At 35.3% G+C, this 24,762-nt stretch overlaps 1 protein-coding gene across 3 annotated transcripts in view; it reads right to left on the bottom strand.

The window, feature by feature from the left end:
• WDR72 (WD repeat domain 72) overlaps positions 1-24,762 on the bottom strand; it is a 125,038-nt gene that overhangs the window by 35,043 nt on the left and 65,233 nt on the right. For all 3 annotated transcript variants that reach the window (XM_076347737.1, XM_076347738.1, XM_076347739.1), the window contains 4 exons: positions 22,247-23,067; positions 17,182-17,273; positions 14,157-14,239; positions 7,595-7,706 (listed from right to left, as the gene is read on the bottom strand). In XM_076347737.1, coding sequence (XP_076203852.1) covers positions 7,595-7,706; positions 14,157-14,239; positions 17,182-17,273; positions 22,247-23,067 — 1,108 coding nt within the window. The remainder of the gene's footprint in view (positions 1-7,594; positions 7,707-14,156; positions 14,240-17,181; positions 17,274-22,246; positions 23,068-24,762) is intronic.

The following is a 24,762-nucleotide window of genomic DNA, read 5'->3' as shown; positions in this document are numbered from 1 at the left end:
GCTCTTCAAAAAACGGTGGAAGACAGAGAAGACTCGGCTTGCCGCAAAACAGCTGGGGACACTGCTTTAACCATGGAGTACTTGCAGTTCCTTCACTTGTTATTTTGAAGCCCCAACTGAGAACCAGCTTTCAAATCTTTGAAAGACTTGTGTTGTACTTTGCCTACACCAAATGAACTTCTAAATAATCAGTAGAGACTAAAAATGAACCAATGATAATTTTATATGTCTGTATTAACAGCCTGAAAAAGAGTGATTACTTTTAAAGATCTAAATAGAAGGTATATTAGAGATTCTTCCCATTCAGTAAACACTGAAAAAAGCACATAGAAGACAAAATTGTCCAAACTATATTGTGCATTTGAATTTAGAATACATGTCATCCTTACTGCCTCCTTGACCAGTGAATCCTATCCTTCCTAATGTTTTGGAGGAGTCTGAGATGGCGCCTGTGCAATTTGATTTTGTGTAAAAATACACACCAAATCTGATTTCTGCTACATTAAGGAGTTCTCTGGTAAAATATATGACGCATGGAATGAAATAAGCTGTAGTTCTAGAACAAGTCTTTAAGCTTACTTCCTTTAGTACTTGACCACTAATATTAAAGACTACTGGATCAAAATACAGTTTTAATTGGATATATAGGACATGATACAGTGGTATAGTTAAACCGCAGGTTAGATGCTAAAATACAACATTGATTTGTATTCTTTTACTGGAAATATCTGTAATATGAAACTAGGATATAATATACTCATTTTTAATGCATATTCAGTACAGAGGAAAGCTACTGCTGTCACCAGCTTACACTCAAAGTCCATTCATCAAACAAATACTAGATTCATTGGTTTGCTGTTTCACGGACTAAAATGAGATTACAGATGAATCTAATTCTCATTAATAGTGATGAAATGTTGATTATACAATCATTTCTTATACTGCTTATTGCTAATGCACGCACACACAAAATTGGCCTGCCAGAGAATTTTTTAAAACAGCCTGAAATAAGTCTAATAGTTTAATGAATTTTGTTATGTGCATGAACTTGTCCAAGAGCACAAAACTTCATTTCCATCTAAAAAACTTTCTGTGCTTATTGACTGAAATGGTTGCACTAATAAGAAGAACAGAATGGACAGAGAAAGGAAATTTCATTTTGCAGATAATTTTTAACATTCTTGTTTCTCGGGAAAAAGAGGAAGCGGAAGATGGGAATGTAAAGGAATAAAACAGCCTGTAAGAATCCAGGTGGAAGATGTAACGTGCAACAGGCGAAGAGGGTTAAACTGGAAAAATGTGACAGATGCCAGACAGGAAGATATCTGAAGCCAAAAGTCAAACCAGTTGAAAAGTAGCAACTGCAAGAAAATACGATCATAGTGTTTGGTTCAGATGTTGCTCTAAAACTAAAACTAAAGGTTGGAAATACTTCAAAGCACAGAGAGGCTGCATAGGAAGAGGGACGGTTTTGATCAATTGCATTTGAAATACTACATGTTTTAATCACAGATACTGTGAGGCTCAGAAGTACATTTCAGTTTATACATTTTGGAGGATCCACATATGAAAAGAATTCCTGAAGTGTAAAGATTTCTTCACATCAACATTCTCACTCATTTTTACCAAAACCTATGCTTACCTCATGACAACAGTGGCCTCATTCGGATTTCAACTTATATGAATCAGGACTCTACTTTGACCTAACCAGATCAGCTCTCACTACATTTTGTAAACAGAATTTTGATATAATGTAGAAATGTTGCTCTTTTTAGGGTGTGTTCATGCAAATGTAATGTAATCATTGCTAAGTGCAATCTATTAGTCCTGTTACACTTTTTGGCCGGTGGAAACATAAGCTCTGGAGATATACTCTAGATCTTCATAAGCCAAACTGACGATACTTAATCTCAATGCCCTTGAAAAATGGAACTAGTCTGAGAAAGCAGCAGGAAGTACTATTGGTTCGTCTAAAGCAATAAAAATCTTTAAATAGCCTGCATAGAGTAAATCACCTTAGGTTCCTTCAAATATCTGCATTTAAAAAAAAAAAAAAAATCAGTAAAATTTGTGAGTTTAACAAATAGGTTATAAAAACTAACCCAAACCCTTCACTTGCTTTCCTTTAGGATATCTGTCACAATGAAAGATGCTTCTTAACTGTCTTTGGTTTTCTTCCAGACAACTGAATTGTCTTTTTTCTTTCATGTGATTGGAATGTGCTAAAAAAGGAGCATCTTCTCTTATGCTCTTCAAAACCCATGCTGCTGGGCTACATGGATTCTTAACTGCTTGTGCATTTAATAATCTCTTTTCTCAATTTCTTTCAATCCAAAATCATGCACACTGTCAAAATGTCCTCATTTCCTAGTTCCACCTTTATCATAACCTTTATCATACCAGAAATGGGACCAAATTCTATTCTTGAATTTTTTTAATCAGCAACCAGTTTCCTGGTTGTGATTTCCATTGGAAAACTGGTAACCTTTTGTACATGTTCACATTGCTATGCTTCTATTATTTTTTTCTTCTCCATTTTCCCTAGACTTTTTTCTTTTTACCTCCCGTTCCTTTGTATCCAATTCTCCTCTTCTCTTTAGCCTTTTCTTCTTTTGTTTATCAGAAATCCTCCCACGAGTTCCCATCCCCACTGACTTAATCCCTGATTGTACAAGCAGTCAATCCACAAGAGAGGAGAGATTTCTCAAGAGCTGCACCGATAGCTTTCATTTTCTGGATATGTGCATTTCTAGGACTCCAGCACATGTTGTCTGGACACCTTTTTCCAGGTTTTGCTTGATTACTTAATTCATGTTGGATATGGAACCCAGCCACAGCAAGGCAAGCAGTTTCAAAGATTGAATACATTACATACGTCACAAGCCCAAATCCAAACTTGAAACTAACACAGTAAGGAAAATGTAAGGATATGAGGACAGATGTATGTTTATCTGAATGTAAAACATTAAGCCAGAAATGGATTCCTCAGATGTTGTTCAAGTTTTCTGGGTACGTAGTATTTCACCAGAACACAAACAATACAAATTACATTAATGCAGTTACAGTAAATAAGAGTATCAATGCGTTTTACATCTCTAAATGTTATTTCCCCAGCAATCAGGCGACCAGGGACAAGTTTTCATTGAAATCCTGTGTAATCTTTGTGATATCAATGCTCCAAATAGACTAACGCTCAGAGCCAGGGTTGTCTTTTGGGTCTTTTTTGTTTGTTTAAATACAGAGTCAGAATGTATATTTGGACTAATATGAAAAGACAGTAGGCTGTAACAAGATGACAATATGAAAGAAAATATCAGACAGAACAACCTTTCTCCTTATCTGCACTTCCTTGACAAAACTTTAAGACTTTGCAGGCAGACAAGAAGATTCATTTGCTATACAGAAAGACACGTTCCCAGAATGACTTCCTAAAAGTTGACATAAAAAAGTTGTCTGCAACTGGACAGATTTCTGAAACCCAGATAATAGAAGTGTTTGAAACCCTCTGCTGCAGGTCACCACACTTTTCTAGTGAACAGAAGCTGTTATATCCCGCCTTTCATTGATTTACCATTACTGAATGGATTCCTCATTTTAACAAAACATATTGTTATATTCTAGATAAGTCTTTGACAATTCTTTACACTAACCTATGGAATTCAATTGCCACCATTAATTTCACTCTGGTATTTATCAGCAGCAGCTTTTTTCCTGCAAGAACCAATTTATTTAATTGAATAGTTTAAAGAGCTCCAAAACCACATACAAAAGATGAGGTTATAGCTAATAGCTTTCAAATATACTTAAAAGCTTGAATCATTAGCAGTTTCTTAAACTAGGAATTTTTAAGTGCAAACCAGAATTTATTGCAAGCTAGTCTTAGTGGTGTGATTTTTCACATTTAAATTTTTCACAAATCTAAGAGGCAGTTAAAATAATATTCTGTATTTAGGAATAAAGCCTGTACTTTATGCTTTTCTTTCACTTTTCCAGTTTTTGGCATTCCTGGAATATCACATACATCAGTTCCTCAATTTAATATCTGAGCATGAACATCTTAAACACATTTATCCTCACAATTTTCTTAAAAGGTAAATAAATCCAGTTCTTCACATTTTACAAAAAATTGAGGCACACAATTCCAGAAGAACTTGTATGCTGTAATGCTGTTTCAGATAAGATAGTTTTGGTTCCCTATGCATTAGAAGAAATAGGCATCCAGGGATGGCACATAGGAAACTGCTTCAGTGCAAGTAGCTAAAAGGAGATCACAGTCCTGCACACAACACATGCCTGGAGGTGAGGGAATCCCATCTCTAACTCCTACCCTTGCCAATATTTTGAGATTTCCATGAAAAGTGAAACAATTTCTGTAGATGACTCACTGCAGAATGCCTTGAGGATAAACAATGAATTACTGTTGAGGAAGATATGGGTTCAAATCAACTACAGGAGGGACTATCCAATTTCTTTGTATCCAATCACTGGGCTATTGAATGAGAACAGTGGTATTTACCATCATTTTTCCTCCCATCAAAGTAGTTCTGCACACGGCTGGGTATGGACTAAGCATGTACGTCATAACATCAAATACTACAGATGAAAAATGAATGAAGAATGTCAAACTTAGTTCCTCTTAGTTTATGCAAATAAAAGTGGGTAAATAGATTCTTAAGATTTTAAAATCGCTGCCTCTGACTCACATGGCAGTGGAAAACAATACCACACTGACAACCTGTTAAATGGTACCATGAACCTGAGATTACCAGTGTTTAGGAAAAAGGCAAGAAGAAATAAAGTGCAATGTACTTTTTCAGAATTATGAAAGAAAATTAGGGAAAACCTCAGCTTCTTTGAAGAACTGAAGCAAAGCTTGCAGAAATCAATGGTAAGATTGCTATCAATAAGTTCGGAACAGGTCCAAAATTATTATCTCTGACATTAATATAAAGAACAAAGAAATTGCAACTGTTTGCATTTATATTTCCTTTTAGCAACAATGGGAGAATGAACTAGGACAGAACACAGTTAACCCTTTCTCTGGCATGCTTTACATGAATAGCTTTTTTAATTCCTTATCTTTGTTTCTCGAAAAATATATTATGGTTTTGTGGGTTTTTTTTCTAATTATTCAATTAATAAACAATTCTGTATGGAACCACAAAGAAAAATATGGCATTTCAAGTTATTCAGCAAGTGAAGCTGCTGTCAAAATGCTATCACCCTTAACCATGAAGTAAGGATGCAGGAGCTTCCTAAGGAGTAAGGAGCTTTCTTAAAAAAACCTATATAATATACTATAAACTTTAAAGATAATAAAAACTGAAGGTCAAATCCTGAAGTTCTGTTTGTCTTTTTAAAGAAAACTTCTATTGACTTCAGTGGAAATTTGTTGAGCTAAACACCTCTAGATCAAATCTATTAATTCCAATTAAACAAAAATGCAATACAATACAATGATGATGGCACCCAAGATTCAGATACTTTTACTTTGGGTCAGAGTGCATGATCCCAGTCTTGAATTATGAATTAAAAACCTGAAACAATATTTAACCTTTTCCTTGGTGTTGCACAGAATGAAGCTACTGTACAACCCATAAATACAGAGTATTTAATAAGATGTAAGACAACATACCTTCATTCATCAGATGAATGACTAAAACCTGACATAATTACTTGTCTTAGTAATTACACTGGTTGTGGACTTACTTCTGGATAAGTTTTTAATAATTTTTGCATATAATTACATGCCACAAATAGTTTTACTCTAACATACTAGAAATCACAAAAAAGTGTGTTCAATTCTGAATAAACCCATCAAGTTCTGCAGCGCCTATTGGAAAACAATAAAAACGAAAACAAGAATATTTGTGCTATTTACATACTGTGATAAATAATGCAACAAGCAAAAACATGAATGGAAATGAGAACAAAAAGAAAGCTAATATGATATTAAATACTCACAGTGTAACATCTCTTTCCCAGTCTTCCTGTACGTTTCCTGTCTATTCCAGAATACATTAAATTGCTGAATAATGATATGTCAAAAAATTCACTCTGCTTTACAGGATTATATTTATGTAGTTCAGATCATGAAGTATGGGGAAAAAAAAGTCCTAGCCAGTATAAATGCATATGAATACTGTGATCATTCTAGCAAACCAATTTTGTAGTTGTTTGTTGAATAACCTTCAAACAATAGGGTTAAGAACAAAATGATGGTAAAAATCTTTTACTAGACATACAATCAACCAAATCCCCCTTTCAGAAAGTGGAAAGCTGAAGGAACTCCCCTGAATTCATAACTTGTGTGAGCCTTAATACTTAAATAGAATTAAACAACAATTGACTAAATTACTAGAGTCTTGTAATTATTCCAGCACTCTTTACATAACAGAATTTTTTTTTATCTAGTATATAAGGTTTTGAAACAAACCCAAAGACCTAAACATGTCTGGAGTTTGCAGATATCTGCATTTGCAACTTCCAGTTAGTCCCATTTTTGTTGTAACCCATGTCAAAACACCACATTGAAATACACCCTGAACATTCAGGAAATTTGAAATCAAATCCATATATGAACATTACAGCAGGGGATGTTTTAGTTACAACGCATCTTATCCCAAACCATATAAAAGTAAAATGGTTCAAAGCAATCTTCAGTGTAAGCAAAGTATAAACTCATATATGACAATTATTCAAAGTGTTTTGAGTTTCACTATATTCCAACAGTCGAAATTATAGAGACACCGTTTTGTTTCGTGACCTGAAGCAAGTATCACTGATCATTTTTAGTATCCTGGAACACAAGCAGATCGGTAACAAATTTTCATGACAGACACACACACTCAATGAGATTATAAATTAGTTTCCCAAGAGAAGGCTCACTAATAAGATTGGATCTAAAATTTAGGTCACTTAATTTTAAGACTCAGCTAATGGGCTAAAAAAAATTAGTATAACTTCATAACATAAATTCAGGTTCAATCTTTTTTACCATAAATGTTAGCACCATTGTAAAGTCGCAAAGAGTAAGCTTCTTGTAAAATGAAATGATCTAATTGTAAAATGCATTTGATATCTCCTTGCAGGGAGGTTATTTCTAAAAGAAAAATAAAATATTCTGTATTACATTATGAAGTTATAAAATTTAAGCAATTAATTTTTAGTACTGTATAAGTTCTGATGTCATTGAAAAGATAACTTTGTAAAACTTCTTTTCAATATGATTTACTGATTCTTTTTCAAACACGCTGCTTCCCTTATTTGCAAATGTATTTACAATACCAGAACTATCATATAATCAAACTTTATCTTTTCTTCTTTAATGTTCAAAGATGAGAGAGTGTGAAAGTCCTTTAACTCCTTAACAATCCTATGAGAAAACTCATAGCGTGATAAGGTCAGAAAGGTCATTTGGCTTGTCTTACACAGAAGTAATTTATTATGAACTCATACTCCTAACTTGTTCTGAGTACTAGAGAAAGTTCTTCTAAAAGAATATACCAATAAGTTTTCCACCTACACAGCAAAGAAACATTTTTAATGTATTGCAGATCCCTCTCCTCAGTCTTTGGCAGTGTCTGCAACTTACCATTTCCATTCTCTACTATGGCCAACGGCTCTCTGCAGATTGCCGTCATTCTCAAGGTATTCATAGTCCTTTGAACTTCTGCCATCAGCACTGCTTGCATTGCCTCAATAATCTGTCATAAATGCAAATTATTATTGGGGGGGATATCAGTACTTCAATTATTTATCTAAGCATTTGACAATTTTAAATAACTACTACAAAATTTTAAGACTGTTCCAGTGAGTGTCATTAGAAAGCCAACACTTATCAATATCTTTCAGACAGTGATAATCATGTGTCTCTACATACATTTTGAGAAATAAATGTTAACTGGATAGCAATAAAATGGTGCAATTTGTCAATCGTGACTGCTTCCCAATAGTTAAACATTCATTTTCTTTAATGTCAGAACTAGAATCAGCCTTCTACTGCCTCCTTGATTTCAAGGGGTCATGACAATATACATTAGTAAAGCACATGGTGATAACAGCTAATAAGAAATATCTTTTTTTTTTTCCTACGATGTGTGCAAAAATGCTTCATAGACCGAATAAGAACCTTGTATTTTGACTTTTTTTAGAATTTTTGGTGTCTAGTCTCTCTCTGAAAAGCTTAAAGAATGTTTTGTTATTAATGGTGATCCTCTGTTCCTCTAGCTAAAACATAATAATACTGTATTTTTTGTCTAACAGAGAAATACCATTCCTCAAACTCCTCTTATCCAAACGGAACATCTGCAGGAATTATGAACAGCCTATAAATGGCACTTGCAATAGCTGATGCACCACATATGGGTGTTCAGACAACGCCGTGTGGAGACTGTATGATAGAGTTATTACTTTCCTTCTCTTTACTTTAGCAGAGAAGCCCCAGGAGAACGGAGAAAGTTAAAGACCTAAGATGTTTATGAAGCACATGAAGACCTTACACAATGGACCCAAGCTTCTGCAATCCTTACTCAGTCTAAATTTCAGCATGGTGCAGAATGGCAGCATGCATACCTTCTCTTCATTTGGTATTTCCTTCAGAAAAGAAATACAATTTTTCCCCCTCAGGAAGGTATTCATTCTCAAGTACAAGAAAATTCCGGAAAGACAGAGAGAATCTAAATTTTCCAGGACAGTGTACTCCACCTCAACTTAAATATGAATTTAAATTGAATATGAAAATTTTAAGTTAAATATGTCTATATTATAAACATTTTATGTTTATATAATATTTATATTATAAACAATCTATTAAAAATTATTTAAGTTTAGTATGAATTGAAGTTGATATGCAGGCTCCCTCAAACTGCCTGAAGAGAGAGAGTTTCATCTCACTAATCAAGTACAGAGAATTCATGGGCTGTCCTCAACCACATTTCTAGCTGCCCTTGTAAATTCAAATCATTAAGCAGAACAAAGGCTGTAGGTGTCCTTTGTGACAAAATCCTTTATTGTAGCCAAGTATACCATAGTCAGGTCCACAGTGTGAAAGTTCACAGCGAGTGAACCCAGCCCTATGTGTTTTAACATAGCACAAACCTTCATCTTGTTATAATAGCACTTTATTTTACAGGGGAAACCAAAGGGAGTTTCCAATTCCTCACATCTGTACAACCCTGAGCTTTGGGGATTACAGATCCTGACTTTACAGCAGACTCTGACAATATATCTACAATAATTAAGAAAGAGAAGGAAACAGACATGTTGTCATTGTCCTGGGAAAATTTTTGACAAAAAAATTCCTACAGAGGTACACAAAAGAATTGCACACATCATGTGGTTCTCATGGTGTTCTGATCTGCTAAGAACCTGTCACTAATCTGGATCAGATATTCATTACCTGTACCATTGCTGTGTATGCCAGCCAGGCAGCATTTGTAACATTAATTTCCTCTAACATCTTAAAACAAAATAAAAAACTGTAGCAAATGGCACAACATGATATTGTAGAGGCACCTGTACGTCTCTGCGTGCTACTTGTCTATCACTTTGTTGAACCTGCATTTCCACAGTGCTCAGTGTGGTTTCACATGTTTGGTTTTGTCCTCTCACTGCATCTTCCCCAAGAAATTAATATACCTCATCTATCATTATCACCAAGTTTAAAAATCTCCAGAAGCTTTGCCTGTTTCTAACACAAAACAAATCTACATGAGCACCTTTCATTTTCTCTGATAGTTTCCACTTTATCTTTAGCATCTTTCTGGATTACATATACATTGGCTAACTTGTCGGCTACTAATATGTGTTCATTTTTTCCCCCCCGTAATTGTAACCACTGTTGTAAATACTAGCTGCTTTTTAGTTGGGATTGTGAAATATGACAGAAGTTACACTTCTACGCCTGAGAAAGTATAAATAGCATATGTCCAACTATAAATACAGATATTAAGGAGTGAAAGGTAATTGTTTGACTCTGCAGCAGCAATACCAGAGAACAAAAAGACAAGTGAGCAAAAGTTGAGGCAAGCTGTACTGTTACATCTATACCAAGTTATACTGGCTTTCCTTTCTACGCTTTATCAATTACTTCCAAGGATTACTATTCTCTTTATAATGAGTGGGTCTAAGGAGAGAAGTCAATAGACATCACTCCTGGTTATTGCTCAGGCCGTAACCTCTACAGGGCTGAGCCTTGCAGAAACTGCCTCCCAGATGCCTGCACAACACAGTCGCATCGGGGAGCAAAAAAATGCAGATCAAAACATCAGACTTGTATTATCCAGTCTGCTTTCCTCTAATTCTGCATAGTAACTGTCAGGAGAGTTGTCTAGATGCTTATACTGAAGTCAGTTGGCTTCAGGTAGAGTCAAATGCTGTGAAAACAAATGTATTCAGAGCTTGTTAGAGAAATCACTATAAACTTGGGCATCAGTAAAGAAGGCACTAGCTTATCAGTACTACTCTCTGTAACGGCCTTAACATGAAGTGGTTTATTCTTTGAAAGTGAAGTGCTTTGTAATATACCTCAGATTCATCCCACCTTATTTTAGATATTAATGGAAACGAAGTAACTCAGGTGAAAAAAAAAATACAGGTGCACTGCAGGAATCAATAGAAAGATGAGAAAGTCCTGAGATGATTCATTCCTCCTAAAACCTCAGCAGTCCCTCCACAGTGTCTATCTTTTTCCACTGGTGAAAGAGGGAGGCTAAGGCAACTACATTCCTCATGCAGATGACTGTGTCAGAGATCTAAATATGGCATCAACCGTTTTCCTAAGGGAAGACTGTGCTGAGCAGCTAGCTGATAATAGAGAACAAATTTTTTCGCACAGAAAAGGAATACTGCAACATCAGGATGGTAGTAGAGGACTTCCAAATCAGGACCTAGATGTTGTACGCTGAAGCTGTATAAACTGTATTTCTGATGATGCTCCTGAATTAATACATCCAAGTCCTAACAAGGTCTTATTACTTGGGACTGTACAACAGGACCATTTCAAGGTCAGAGCAGACTCATGTCCAGGTAGCTCAGAACTAGGAAGAACAGATGTATGACTCCTACTGATTGCGAAGGCATTAGTAATGAATCTGATAAAGCTCAGTTATTTCTATACGGGTACGTCACACCACAGAGCCCTGATACTGCCGTACATAAGAAAGGCAAACTGCTGAAGCCCCATAGACGGATGGGCACCCTGTGAGTATTACAGACTGCCCACTGAGGTCAAGGATTTTAGTTACGTGACAACTAGATGTGAAGACTGTACATTTAACATTTCGTTAGTGGAACTACTGACCTATTAAAGCTTCATGCAAAACTCACTGCCATGTTCAGTATTGAATTTCTTTGCTGAGATTAGCACTGAAAACAGGAGGGCGGCTATGGAGACAGGGTCATTTACTCTCTTTTACAAACGGTTGCCCAGCTCAGGGAGTAAGACATATTGTAGAAGGAAGCTTACTTGGTCCATAATCATTTTGTGAAGAGATAAAGGACTTCAGTCTTCAGGAAAGTCAACCTAACAAGAACTAACTTCACTCAATGAGATTTAAAAAGATCTTAGAGCAGGAAAAAAGGAAGCAAATTATTTCCTGTTGTATTCTTTCTCTTGAAATGCCTGAATAAAGGCATAGGGAGAAGTCATTTCAACATCTATCATTTGAAGACTAAGGAGCTAGGAAGAGCGAGGAAATAATTATCAAAGAAATCCTTCTGGTGGAAAAAATATCCTTATATCTGCTAGAGTCAACAACAGGCAAAACATTTTGATTGCACTACAGTTTGACTATTCTCGTAACATTCATAAGTTTTATTTTAATGTTCACCCTTTCAGCCAAAAAGGTTCCATAAAGCTACAATAATATAGTAGTATTATTAAAAAATTAAAATATAACCAAATAACTATTACAGATATAACTGAGGGACAGGCTATTTTAAATATAGAGTAAGGACAATTAAGGGCAGAAATGTAACCACTGTTTCCTCAATATTAAATGTTTCAGGGCAAGCTTTTTTATATCTATCTGAAAAGATGAGCACACTTAAATAATTTCTGGGCAGGATGGGAGTGTGGCAACAACAAGCTATATTTTATCTGAAAGAACAGCAAAATGCATGAAGATGACCTTTCCTTTAAAATCATCTGGGGAAAAAAATCCTAGAAAAATATTTTTTAAAAATACGCATTTTTAAAATTTAAGACAGAAAAAGACCTCCCTCAGCCCTTCAACTTCAACAAGTCAGCAGACCCCTGATCAATCATTTGCAGCAGGTTTTTTCAGTTTCCCTGTTTGCACAGAATCTGTTACAGTACTGTAAGGAGATGAAGAATCAATAAATGGCAAGTCCTTTGGGTCACGTCTGAGAGTCAGTATCCTCCACTGAAGAGAGCAACAAAAAAAGTTTTTAAAAGCAGGGTAACTAGTGATGTTTTGGGTAAATGTACGTGAGTGCTTAATCAGGCTGCTCAGGATTAATAAGTTGGCCATAAATCTGTGTTTGTATAAAGAAAGGTTTAACAAAGCCACCCTACTATCAACAAAAACTACAGCTTTGTATAAATCATTGGTTGCTGAATACCCACACCTATTGCCAACATCACAAATTATTTTGAATGTTAAAATATTTATGGCAGTTTGGCTGCAAACAACCCAAAATCTGCACTACGAAGTAGGTTAACAAAGCTTATTGCAACTACAAAGCTGTGTCTTAATAATGTTAAAATTTGAGAAGCATTGATAGCATGGTATTTGCAGTACTTGACCATTTCAGTGTCTTAAATTTAAAGTCTTTTCAGATGAAAAAAGCGTGAGGCAGCTTATTCCATGCCTTATCTTCCTGCACACTAACCTTCTGTGGTAGATAAGACCATTATCATCGTATAAACTGATCAGTCACTAAGTTCATTGGAAAATATAAATACATAGATTTCACATAATCAGCTATGCTACAAATACTAGTTTCATGGCTATACAACTCTACTCTGTAAAGAGTTTCAGTGGCTGACCAGGTCAACAAGAGATTATATGGATTTCATATGACAACCGCAGCTATTGAAACTGAGGTCTTGTATTCGATTTTTTTATTAAAAGGATTCAAAAAGTAAAAAATCTTATTGTAAGACAAAGCAGGACAGTTTGTGAAGGAAGAAGAATGCTGAAATAATATGGAAGATGTGCAGACAGTGGTGATATAATAAAAAACTGATAAGCTCAAGATAAAATGCTGAATTCAATTGAATGCGAATATTTGCAGAAACCATTACTGTCTGTCTAATAGAACAGGGGACTACCACTGCAGTACCCCTGCACACCTCAGCTCTGGAAAATATTCTTCACACTTGAAATGCAGCACAGAGTTGTGTTCAATTTTAAAAGTAACATCATAAAATAAACTTGTAACAGGTATTATTTCCCTTTTCTGGAATAAAATCCCTTGTGGTCTTGAGTTTCGTACTCCTGAACCTTAACTCACTCAAGCAACAATACAACTGTATTTAAATGCATATTTCCAGAATGAAAAATGGTCTCTAGATTTCACTGTTCAGACTATTTCACAGCTACCTGTCATCTCTCAAGAAACAGTAATTTATCTCCTCAAGACATCAGATTCTTCACTAACAATAGGCATGAGCTTCATCTGACCTGGGAACTCGTAACTTACTTTTCTAAGTCATTCATGAAGAGTGTTCTAATAAGGAACTAATAAGGACTTGGGATTAATTATTTATCCCTTTAAGAAGGCATTTTCTGTTTCTTCTATAATAATACATTGGTATATGACACTGCCCTTATTTTGGCCTTTATTTTCCTGGAGCATAAAATGGCATTTACAATGTAGAGTTACATCTGGTTGTTAGAGAACAGGCAACTCCTCTTTTAAACATATGCTATGAACAAGATCACCTAGATTAAAGACTAGTAGGACAGTTACTTTCCCATGTCCAAACATGTAATTTAAGGCAAAATAGTTTCATGAGTAGCATACTTCATACTGAAATCTACTTTCCATAGATCCAAATGGCATAATTTATGTAATAATTCCACCATAAATCCATAACTATTATGTCACATTACAGATTCCAAATGCTACGTTACAGCCAGTGTTACTTGAGGATTACATTGCAACAACTGACAGAGGCTATTTCCTACCTTTATAGGTTGGTCACTCCAACAACAAATGAGTTTCAGCAATGAAACACTCCCAAAGTCCGGGGAATGATATCTACTTTTACCTGAAAAACACACACATAATTTATGAACTGAAAATATATATAGAACACTCAAACAGAAAGATAGTTAACATTTTTAAATTTTCCACTTCAGCAACATACCTGAAAAGATCTGAAAAAGCATAATTTCTTAGAATATGCTTTTATCTGATGCAATAAGCAAAAAGCGTTCAGACAATATATTGTTTGAACATTTATTCTTATCCTAAATCAGATCAGTCTTTTTTTTTTTGAACAGAGGTCTGATATCCCACAGAGTATGTTTTCATCATAATTTTCTAAAGATATTGAGAATACTTTCTGATTTGGACTACTTAACTATGGATTTTACTATGTAAATTCTAAAGCTACTTGAATATGTGTTTCTTTACCCTTAAAACAGCAGTACAGTCTATGCAAAAATACATTCAATAACATTTTGTATAGTTACAGTTCCACCTGATTTACTTTTCTGCTACAGGGCAACAATACTGGTGTGTGGTCAAGATGTCACATAGCCAGTGGCTCACCAGTTATGCTTGCAGTTAAGACAGATGTTGCATTTATGGATTTGCATGTGAGTTTTCTTACTACCCATCCTGATTTTTCAGATTATTTTCAAAGCAAGGCACAGTTTGAACCGGCAGCTGTGCTGGTTTAGTCCACTTCTTCCTCATTTGGACATCAATAGACAAATGTGACATATCAGTACTTTACTACAATGTTTGTTGCCAGACATGTAAGTTGGGTAAATTGGTTGTATGATCCTTTGAATCCACACAAGAATCTCTGCTTGCCAGTACCATATAGTGTCTTGAGAAGAAAAAACTGAATTGTAAGTAGCAACTATAAGAATTTCAGTAACACCAAAGTTCACAAGTATCCTGATCACACAATACATGGTCATTTGCTTAAGTGTTGGATTCCTGCAGCAAAGACTGAAGTTTGAAAAAATCAAGTAAGTACCTGCATATTGCAAAGTGAATAGGGTACACTAGTGTAGTCTGAATGGGAGCAGCATGCTATTCAGTAAATGACCATATAAATGTAACTATGTCAATATCTAATATAATATATAAACATATGTACAAACATACATGCAGGTATGATCAAAAAAAGAAGAATGAAAGGAAAAAAGAAAACTAGAGCATTTCATATCATTTTACAGAAAGACAGGGTAAGAGCAAATATTTTATCCTCTATCTCTGATAGCTGACATGGCATGTACCATAATACAAAATGTAAAGGCTAATACGAAAACATAAAAAGGGATGACAAAACAAGAGAGGCAGAACTGATTATGCAAAGGTAAACCTCTCCTCCTCACATTTTAATTTGAATTTTATGTGGTTTCTTTATATATCAGAATGAATTTTTCTTTTTTCTGCCATTTTGGAAGCTTTGCTGTGTCAAAGGTCAATGTTATTATTTCAAACCTTCCCTCCTCAGTTTACAACTCATTTCTTTAGTACCAACCTACTGAGTTTGCAGTTGAGTTCCCCCGGTGGGGAAATCCTGTGGGATAGAACCAGCTTTCCAAAATCTTGGATGGGAGGAAAGACTCAAGCAATGCTGATTTGAATTAATAGCTATTATAGTTCTTACTGCCTCAAGAGCTAACCTGAGGCTACTCTGATCTAAACAGAACAGTCTTTCAGCAAGTGTCTCCACTGATCAAGAATAGTACAGCCAATATGGTACCTATCATCTAGCCTTGTCCTCTGTTGCAGTACTTCAGTTTCATGTCCATGTATGCAAAAAAGCATTAGAGACTCCTGTTTTAATTTGGTTTTGTTCCCATCTCTTTGCACACATGTAAATGTATACAGAAAGTCCAGAAACATCAGCAGAATCAAGATTTAACGTTGCCCATTCTGCTGTCCAGTGTGTCCTTGATGCTAAAGAACGGGTCATTCCTAAAATGTCTGCGAGATCTGCAAGTCTCAGATAAGATTTTAATTTGCAAATCCAAACAATTGTGTGAACTAGGAGATATGGGATATGATGAGTTAGATTACCTTCGAAGTTTTAGGTCACTCAGTAAAACTACTTTTATGTCCATGAATATTTTAGTCATCTCTACACCGTTTCCATTCCTTTCATCTACTTATTTACTATTGTCACTTGATATTATGTTCCATCTTTCTTCCAACAGGCATTTCCGCTGTCATCACGAATTCTACAGTTATGGCACATATAAGAGTCAGAGAAGGAAACACACTAAAAACTAACTTTAGATGGGGATATTAAGACTTATTTACATAGCAGAGGGTCAAGATTTGACCTGAAAGAATTTGTGTTATCAGTCTAGACAAGACTTAGTCTATAACAGGAACACTATATTTGTTCAGTAATGTATACCAACAAATACCCATATTCTGTTCAGGTTTTTATTTAAACATTCTTTGGTTAGTTGCATACTGTAAAAATAAACTTAGACTGGCTTGCAAAGCCGAGACTGGTGAACAACTGCCTGTGGGACATTAACATGAAGAGATTACTTTGTTCCACCCTAAGCCAAAAGTCTAAGGGCATTATTGAACAGTCAAGATGACTTGTATTACTAAGGCAACAGTTTGCTTGAAGGGCTGTATATATTATTGGGCATGTAATGGTGATGAGGGAGATGGGGGAAGGGGAGATGACAGTGTTTGTCTTATTACATTTCTGCTTTTCAGATTGCTAGAAAATGTCTTAAAAACTCAGCTGAATGTTTTGCCATCACAGAAAAAATATCCTTGATTCCAGTATTACTTAAAAGTCAACATTTTCTTTACATGCTTTTGTGATATTCACAGAAGAAAACAGTCATCCCATTTCTGTATTTGCAAACTGGACCTGCTTGAAGCTAAAGAATATACATATTTTTTTTCATTATTGAAATTAAATGATGTATTTTAGCAACTATAAGCATGCAAAAAAAACCCCACTTAAAAGCTAATATTGCTACTCCTCCATATACTTACTGCTTGGTAACTCTCCACAAAACCCGGGGAATGAAGGTGTTACTGCTTCTGTATTTCGCCATTTGTCATATACAGATTCTGATTTCTGTGGACTAAAAGAATATGAAACTATTAAACAAAACCTGAACCTACTTACAAAAATCTTATGTCTTAAGGTAGGTTTTTTTAAGGTAGGTACTCTGCTATCAAATATTATCAACCACAATTCAGTTTCTCCTCAAAAATCACTTGCATTCTTTTGCCCGTAACTTGGTATTGAAACATTCACATGCACACAAATACAGAAAAGTACCATCCATATGCAGGAACTTTACATTTGGCTCAAAACTTATTATAGTTAACTTTTATGTTGTATTAAAGAAACAAAGTTCTATGTGAAGAATTGAATCAAAATACCATTTTCACAAAGGACTTGTGCTGGTTTTTTTAATTACATAGGAAAAAAGTTCAAGGGAAATTAGTAGCTTTACTTTATAGGTTTCCGTATTTCTCAGTGTTAAATAATTTAGAATATTATTGCAATATTTGGGATTTCAGTAGATGGCTACAATTCAGGAGACTAGTGTGTACATCTACTGCTCTTCAGTACTTTGTCACTAACTCAGCAACCTAACCCTTGAAGACAAAGGATATCGATGGAGGGGAAAGGAAGTGAAAAACCTCTCCAAACCCTTGCACTATTTTAAACTATTTCTTTTAAATACATTGCTATAGTGACCCTGCACAAACTATATTTGGATGCCATTTAAAAATAATGTATTTCACCTTTCAAATTCACTACAATCAACAGTAAGTCATATTTCAAAAGCTTTGCAATACTAAACACCTCTGAAAGCTTTCAGCTTGAGAGCTTTAAGTTACAGATACAAATCTCAAAAGGCAGAAGCAAACAAATTCTTTGAAGAGCTTTTCTTACTAGCTTCTTCCTGTTTCTGTCCCACTTTTATAGTCTGACACATTTTACTGCAGGTTCCTTTATTTTCACAGGCTGGGTCAAGTTGCAGAAAACCAACAGATATGCAAACACATTTATGAACAACAGCTTATAGACTCAGGTCCAAGTTTTTCCAAAACCATGTTTTTAATACTTTATTCTTTTTTGGGTTATGAACATTTTTTTGTGAAATGTTCAAATTATGTTAAAAAATACTGATTATTTTTTTTTTAAACCAAACAGATTAGTACTGGTCTGACAATGTGTACTTAAAACATGTCATTCACTGTTCACTATTTTCACATTCCACAAGTTTCATTTATCCAATCAAATAGCTAATAGTTCACAGAAATACTATAACCTGAAACTTACTGATGTAAAACACGAGCTGAAAACTTATGATAGCAACTAGTCAAGAGTTTGTCAACCAAATGTTTTTCTTAGGGGAATGATGATCTGTCAAACCCATGGTTTAAGCAGAAACATATATACACATGCTGACAAAGACAGAATTTCTACTCAAAATGAGAATACCAGACTCACCCAAGAATACCCAATAGTCCATGAATTGACCAAATGCATTTTTCCAGTTCTGACTCTCCAGATTAAAAGTATGTATATATGTGAGTGTATTTTATTTAACAAAAAAGAAATTCCTTTCACTCTCCCTTAACAGTAAAATCATTGGATATGCCAACGAACAGGGGTTTAAACTTTATTATCGCATTCCCCAGATGAAGGCCATAGTTGACTGACACTAAAATAATTCTCCTTATAGCCCAATGAATATTTCAGTGCTATATGCAAAGTGGGACAACATTAACAGAAGAAAGCTGGAATCCCCAAATCATTACTAAACCCGTAGTTAGACACTATGCTGCATTGCAAGGAATAAATATACAAGTCCATTCTCCAGCATCAAAGTAGGCAGAACTATGAATATCAGCTGAATACACATTAAGCAAGTGTCCTAGTCACTGGGTAATCTGTTCAAATATGCTTTCTCCTGTTTTTAATTTAAAAGTTTAAAAGCTTTGGAGTTTGTACTGGTGTGCTAATAGAAAGTAAACTTTCACAGGATGGAGAAACATTCATGGCTTTTCTGATAGATAAGCTACTGAAAGGAGATCAGAACGCATTTTCTTTCTCATATTAGTAACTGAATTAGTAAGAGTTGTTTGTACTGCAGTAATACTTAGGAGACCAGGACCCTTAAGCTGTGAAAGCCGTCCTGCTAACTCCTTCTGCAAATGCTGTGGTGAATTAGAATTCAATACGTAGTTTTTTCCCTTGAGCATGCTGTAGTTTTAGCTAAACCAACTGCCCAAACAGGTGTGGCTACATATTGTACTTTTAGAAGGCAAACTGGGCAAAATAGCATTTGCTTGGTTTCTTTCAAACTTACAAAGTTTGAAAGGCAAAAGTACATTATTTTAACAGCTCATCATAACAAAGAAAACTCATTCCAACCCTGAATACAGAGTGAATGATGAATAAGGATAAATCATATAACAAGATTTAATGAATGAATGAACACAGATTACGATAGTTCATTCAGACCCCAATTATTTGCAAGAGGAAGATGTGAAATGAAGGCTGAATCCTAAGATCATGGCAAATAGGCCAAGTCCTATTCATGCTATGCTTATTACTGGGGAGGGGGGAGGAGGGAAGAGGGACAGGGAACTTCACAGGAAAGGGGCTTTTTCCCTAGGTGGAGAGAGGGAGATAACTTTGCATACACATAACTGGTTTTGAGGCAATACAGAAAGTATAGCTACATTGAGATAGCAATTTCAGATAGCAAAACTATGCCTTTAATACTCAGACACAAAGATAACATTATCACATGGAAGTACATCATGTATGGAATAAATTTTTTTTTTTTTTTAAATTCTAATCCACTTCTCCCACTAGCGCTGACACAGTAACATTGTCTTGTTGGTTCTACCCACACAGCTTTGATTCTATGTGAAAATGATGGTTCTTGACTGCAGTGGTACATCATTTGCAGTTTTACAGAGGTTAGGAAACAGTACAAAATCCTTTACATATCTCAACTGTTCTTATCTTTATTTATTGAGGAAAAAAATAAAAAGCGAATTATGACTGACATGTCTAAAGTTCCGAAACAGTTCTTGGAAGGTAGGGGAAAAGATAAACTGTGCTACTATGGTACAAAGCCACGATAAGAAAAAATTTCCTGTCACCAGCAGCAAAGAGGAAAATGTCCAGGTGACTAAAACCTCTGAGGTCTGTGTTAACAAAAATGCAGCAAATACAGTCTAGTTCTGATCAAGTTCCCTAAGAAAGAACACTTTATCCTTCAATAACACAGAAAAATTGTGGCTACTTTTCTGTTTATTTTCTGAATGTGTAAGAGATGAAGAACAAAGAAGATACAGCCTCAAAAGTAGGCAAGCGTGCAAGTACAGCCAAGAAAAAGAATTGTGTGTTGTCTCTGTACAGACCCATAGCACTTGCAGTTGCTGCTTAGGAACTCAAGATGAGAATATGGAGCTCAGGAAAAAAACAAACAAAAAAAGCCCCCAAAACACCCCAAAAACACCCACCCCCCAAAAAAATATCCAAGTGCTCTTATCCACATGAGGCCATTGGGAGGCAACAGCCCATGTTAAAGCATCACAAATGGCACCAAAGTAAAACTTAGCTACAAGACAGCTATAAATAGGTATACTATTCAGCTCTGGAAAAAGAGGTAATCCAAACCAAACCATGTCAATATACCAAATAAAACATTTCAGAGTCTTTGAATAAAATTCATAACTTTTTTGTAACCAAAATTTATGGCAACGTTTTTTCCTCTGTTTTGTACAAAAATTCACCTATTTCTACAAGAGATGCCAAGTTTTATGGCTTTACATTTCCTGGAGAAAACTTTAAATTATATAGTACAGTTTTCACCAAAAAAATAGTGCATTTTTTCTTGCAACAACTTTAATACTTATAATTTTATGGGAGATATGTTCCAAAGCCAGAATGCGTATGTCTGGGAAAAATGTTTGATTCTGGTATGATGACTAACTTCAATTACACAATGTCTTTCCAACAGAGTACTGTAAGACACAATGCAAGCATAAAGTCCTTTCTTGCATGGAAAGTAATTCATGTTCAAGCTGGAATCCTGGAAACAACCTTTCATATAAGAGCTTGTGTCGAATATGGACCAGTAGGCAATGTGATTAGCAGTAGGAGTAACTGAGAAATGTGCGTTTGTCCTGCGGGATGGTGCATATCTCTTGAGATATGCTGAATGCCTAGAGCTTTGTGGAAGATGTACAGATATTTGCAGCATCAGGATCAATAATTTCTGTCCCCCTTCTTGCCTCTGGGCCATAGCATCACCAACACTAAAGTTAATTGTCCCTAAAATGCTAAATACAGACCAACTTAGGTTTGCTGAACAACAAAAGTCTGTGGACAATATCCATTGCCTGATTAGTATGCTCCATTTGGCTTGGTCAAATAATGTCAAGCATGCTATTTTTCCTTTAATGCTGAAAAAGCATTTAGTCAATAAATTTGTTTTGAGTAACATAAATGTTATTTGGGATGGTTCTCACAACATAAGGGCTGATGAGGCATTCATTCCCAGTAGCTGCCATTATTACTGGGGGGGTTATACTTTAGATAGCGTAACTAGGACAGACTGTTCTTGTCTCTCATGTTTTATTTATCTGTGGAGCCAAGGGTTTCACGGTGAAGGAAGTATATTGCTTACAAAGAGTGGAAGTTAAAACAGCACAAATGTGGTAATGCACACCTCAAAATGTGCCTGAAGAGACCTCATTATTCTACTTAGTTTAAACTGCGAGGAAAAGAGTGATCTCTGGAAAAACAGGGTGTGAAGCTGGATAATTCAAAGTTCTTGTTCTGTTGAAAAAAAAAATTTCTTGCATCAGTTTTCCTGCCTGCTAAATAGGAAAATATAAAGATACTTAACTTTATCCCAATCTCCTGTTGTTCAAAGAACGTCCTATAAAAAAAACTCTAGAGAAAGAATGTAAACTCTATTGCAAAAGTCCGTATCTAAGAAAAGTGTTTGTTTCATATTTTTTACTTTTTAACCACTATAAAGGAAGAAAAGACTCATAATAAAAAGGTTCTTACCTTTCACTTTCACCTGTAACTGCTGAAGGTATGTTAATTATCCTGTTGATTAAAGCCATTCTGCTAAATAAGAAGAATACTGTTTCCAATCCCTTTGTTCCATAAACATTATTCTCGGGTCCATCCTTCTTTCCAGTTTGTCCTTCAGTTGCAGCAAGGTACTTGTTTGATAAATCAAGCACTCTTTTTGAAAACAAGTTGATTACTGCATGTTCTTCTAGCACACCACAATCAGTACATTTCCATCCTGGCAACATTAGTGACAGGTGGTTTTCATTTGACACAAGTCCAAAAGAAACAGGACACTGAAGCCTCAAGATATCTAAGTGTCTAACACAAAGATTGTCTATTTCTTTATCTACACCCCATGGTAAGAGACACGACAAAAGCAGTTTAACTGTGTCAGTGGTGATGTTCACATCAATGTTTCCTGATGGCTGCGTTCTAATCTTTCTTGAACTCTTCATTTTTTTCTGTCTTTTCATGCCACCACTTTCTTCCAAAGGCCTAGCTGCATTGTTATCCCTACAGACCTGGTTTGAACAAACAGTATCTACTTGCCCATCCACTGGAGATACGGAGCCAGCAGTTTTATTTCTTTTTAATGTCAGTGGCCTTTTCTCAGTAGTACTTTTGGCTCTTTCTAGAGTGTCATAGATGTGAAATGAATTCGATGACTTTAATCCATTGAGTTGAGATGGCAGCAGAAGTTCCTCAAGTTTTTCCAGATCAAACAAGAGAATATGAAAGTTTGCATTGTTCCATTTTGTCTTAACTGGTAAAATAGTAAAGGGCTGTTGGATGCGGCTGGTATCAGTTAACTGAAAGAAAAATATTAAGTTTCCAAACACAAATCCACAGTATTTTGTAATTTTCAAGATATCAGCATAGAATTGCATATGGAATAGACCAAATCTATTAACTCCATTAAGTTCAACTTAATTTTATTTATTTACTTCTTACTAAGGAAAAAAGATTTTCTTCTAAATAGCTTAAGATACACAGAGACATATGCATGTAAATACTATAATACAGGCTGCCTAACATCTTCAATTATACAGCCATGCTGTAGATTGCATACATCTCTGCCAAAACTCTAGGCTGGTATTTCTTCTGCTAGGTCTCATTTCAAGCTGAAAGGCTTTTAAGAAAGTTTTAAAGAATACAGCTTTTTTCAAAAATAAAGCTAGGGAAACAAATCCTATGATGCTGCAAAATTCTTGCAAACCTTGAGAATCTGTATGCCTTGTAGAATTTGAAATATGTCTGAGATAAAGACTATGCCTTTTGCCATTTCAAAACATGCAAAACTATCTTAAAGTTACTTAATTCTGAGTTAAGTCACACATACTTTATCAGCAACAATAAAGAACTTATGTAATTAGATCTCCAGTTACAAAATTAATTACCGTAGATGAAAATAATTGAGAGAAAAAGGCTACAGAGCTACTACAATGTTTGTGAACATCTGACTTCACCTTGTGCCACCCTATTTCCAACCTGGATCTTTCTAAAATTCCCCATGCTTTTTTACCAACTTTACAGGCCATTCACAGCAACGGATTTGCAGAGCATCATTTCCACATATTAGCGTGATAATTGTGCTGGTATGAATACACATCTGATTACTGCTGTTAATAAATACCAAAACATAGTTTACGAATCCTCCTAAAATCTGGCAGAAATGAAGATTTGAGAACAGCTACAGTTACTCACAACTTTAGACTGACATATTAAACTATGATAACAGTAACCTAATAATGATGAACTGCTGAACAACATGAGGAAATGTTCAAAATCATCTTCAAAAAAAGGTTTTTTTTAACTCAGTTTTATTCTTGTAGTTTCATTACTTAAATGATAAATCATCATTAAGAACAAAACTTTATATCTTTTAGAATTAGAATTAATTTTTATTTTGCCAGTGTCCTTGGCATAGGACAGATACTATGCTGTGACAAACTCCAGAGGAGGGGATGTCTTTGGCCACATTAAAAATCAGCTCCTTATACAGATATCACAGGAGAACTTACCCACACAAATGCCCGTCAAAAACAATCTGTCTTGGACATTAGAACCTTAGACAGAATGTAGTCTAAGCATACAGAAAGAATACAATATTTGAGAAGATAAACTAAGATAAGTGTCTTCTCTATTAGGACATAAACTCTATAGATTAGATACTTTCTAACTAGAACCTGTGGAAAGAAGGAAAGAGCACGAATAAACACAAGAATGAAGAAAAATATAAAGCCATGTGAGTGGAGGACACACGCAGGCAGGAATAAGATCCTAAGGATGAATAAGTCAAGAGGGGCAAATTCCAAAGTCTGTCCTGTAGCCCTCGGGATATTTCTATACACAGAAAACATTCCATACTTGCTTTTCCCCCACTCCCACTTTCCCATGAATACTTCAGGAGAGATGCTCTGTCTTGGCCTTCTGCGCCAGCTAATTTCTGAGAGTCTTTAAGGAGAGGAAATACAGCAAGTTACCTCGGATCCCATATTCCAACC

The sequence above is a fragment of the Aptenodytes patagonicus genome, chromosome 10 (assembly GCF_965638725.1).
Source record: "Aptenodytes patagonicus chromosome 10, bAptPat1.pri.cur, whole genome shotgun sequence".
NCBI lineage: Eukaryota > Metazoa > Chordata > Aves > Sphenisciformes > Spheniscidae > Aptenodytes > Aptenodytes patagonicus.
Note: the sequence above shows the minus strand (reverse complement) of the source record. Positions and strands in the feature narration are given on the sequence as shown.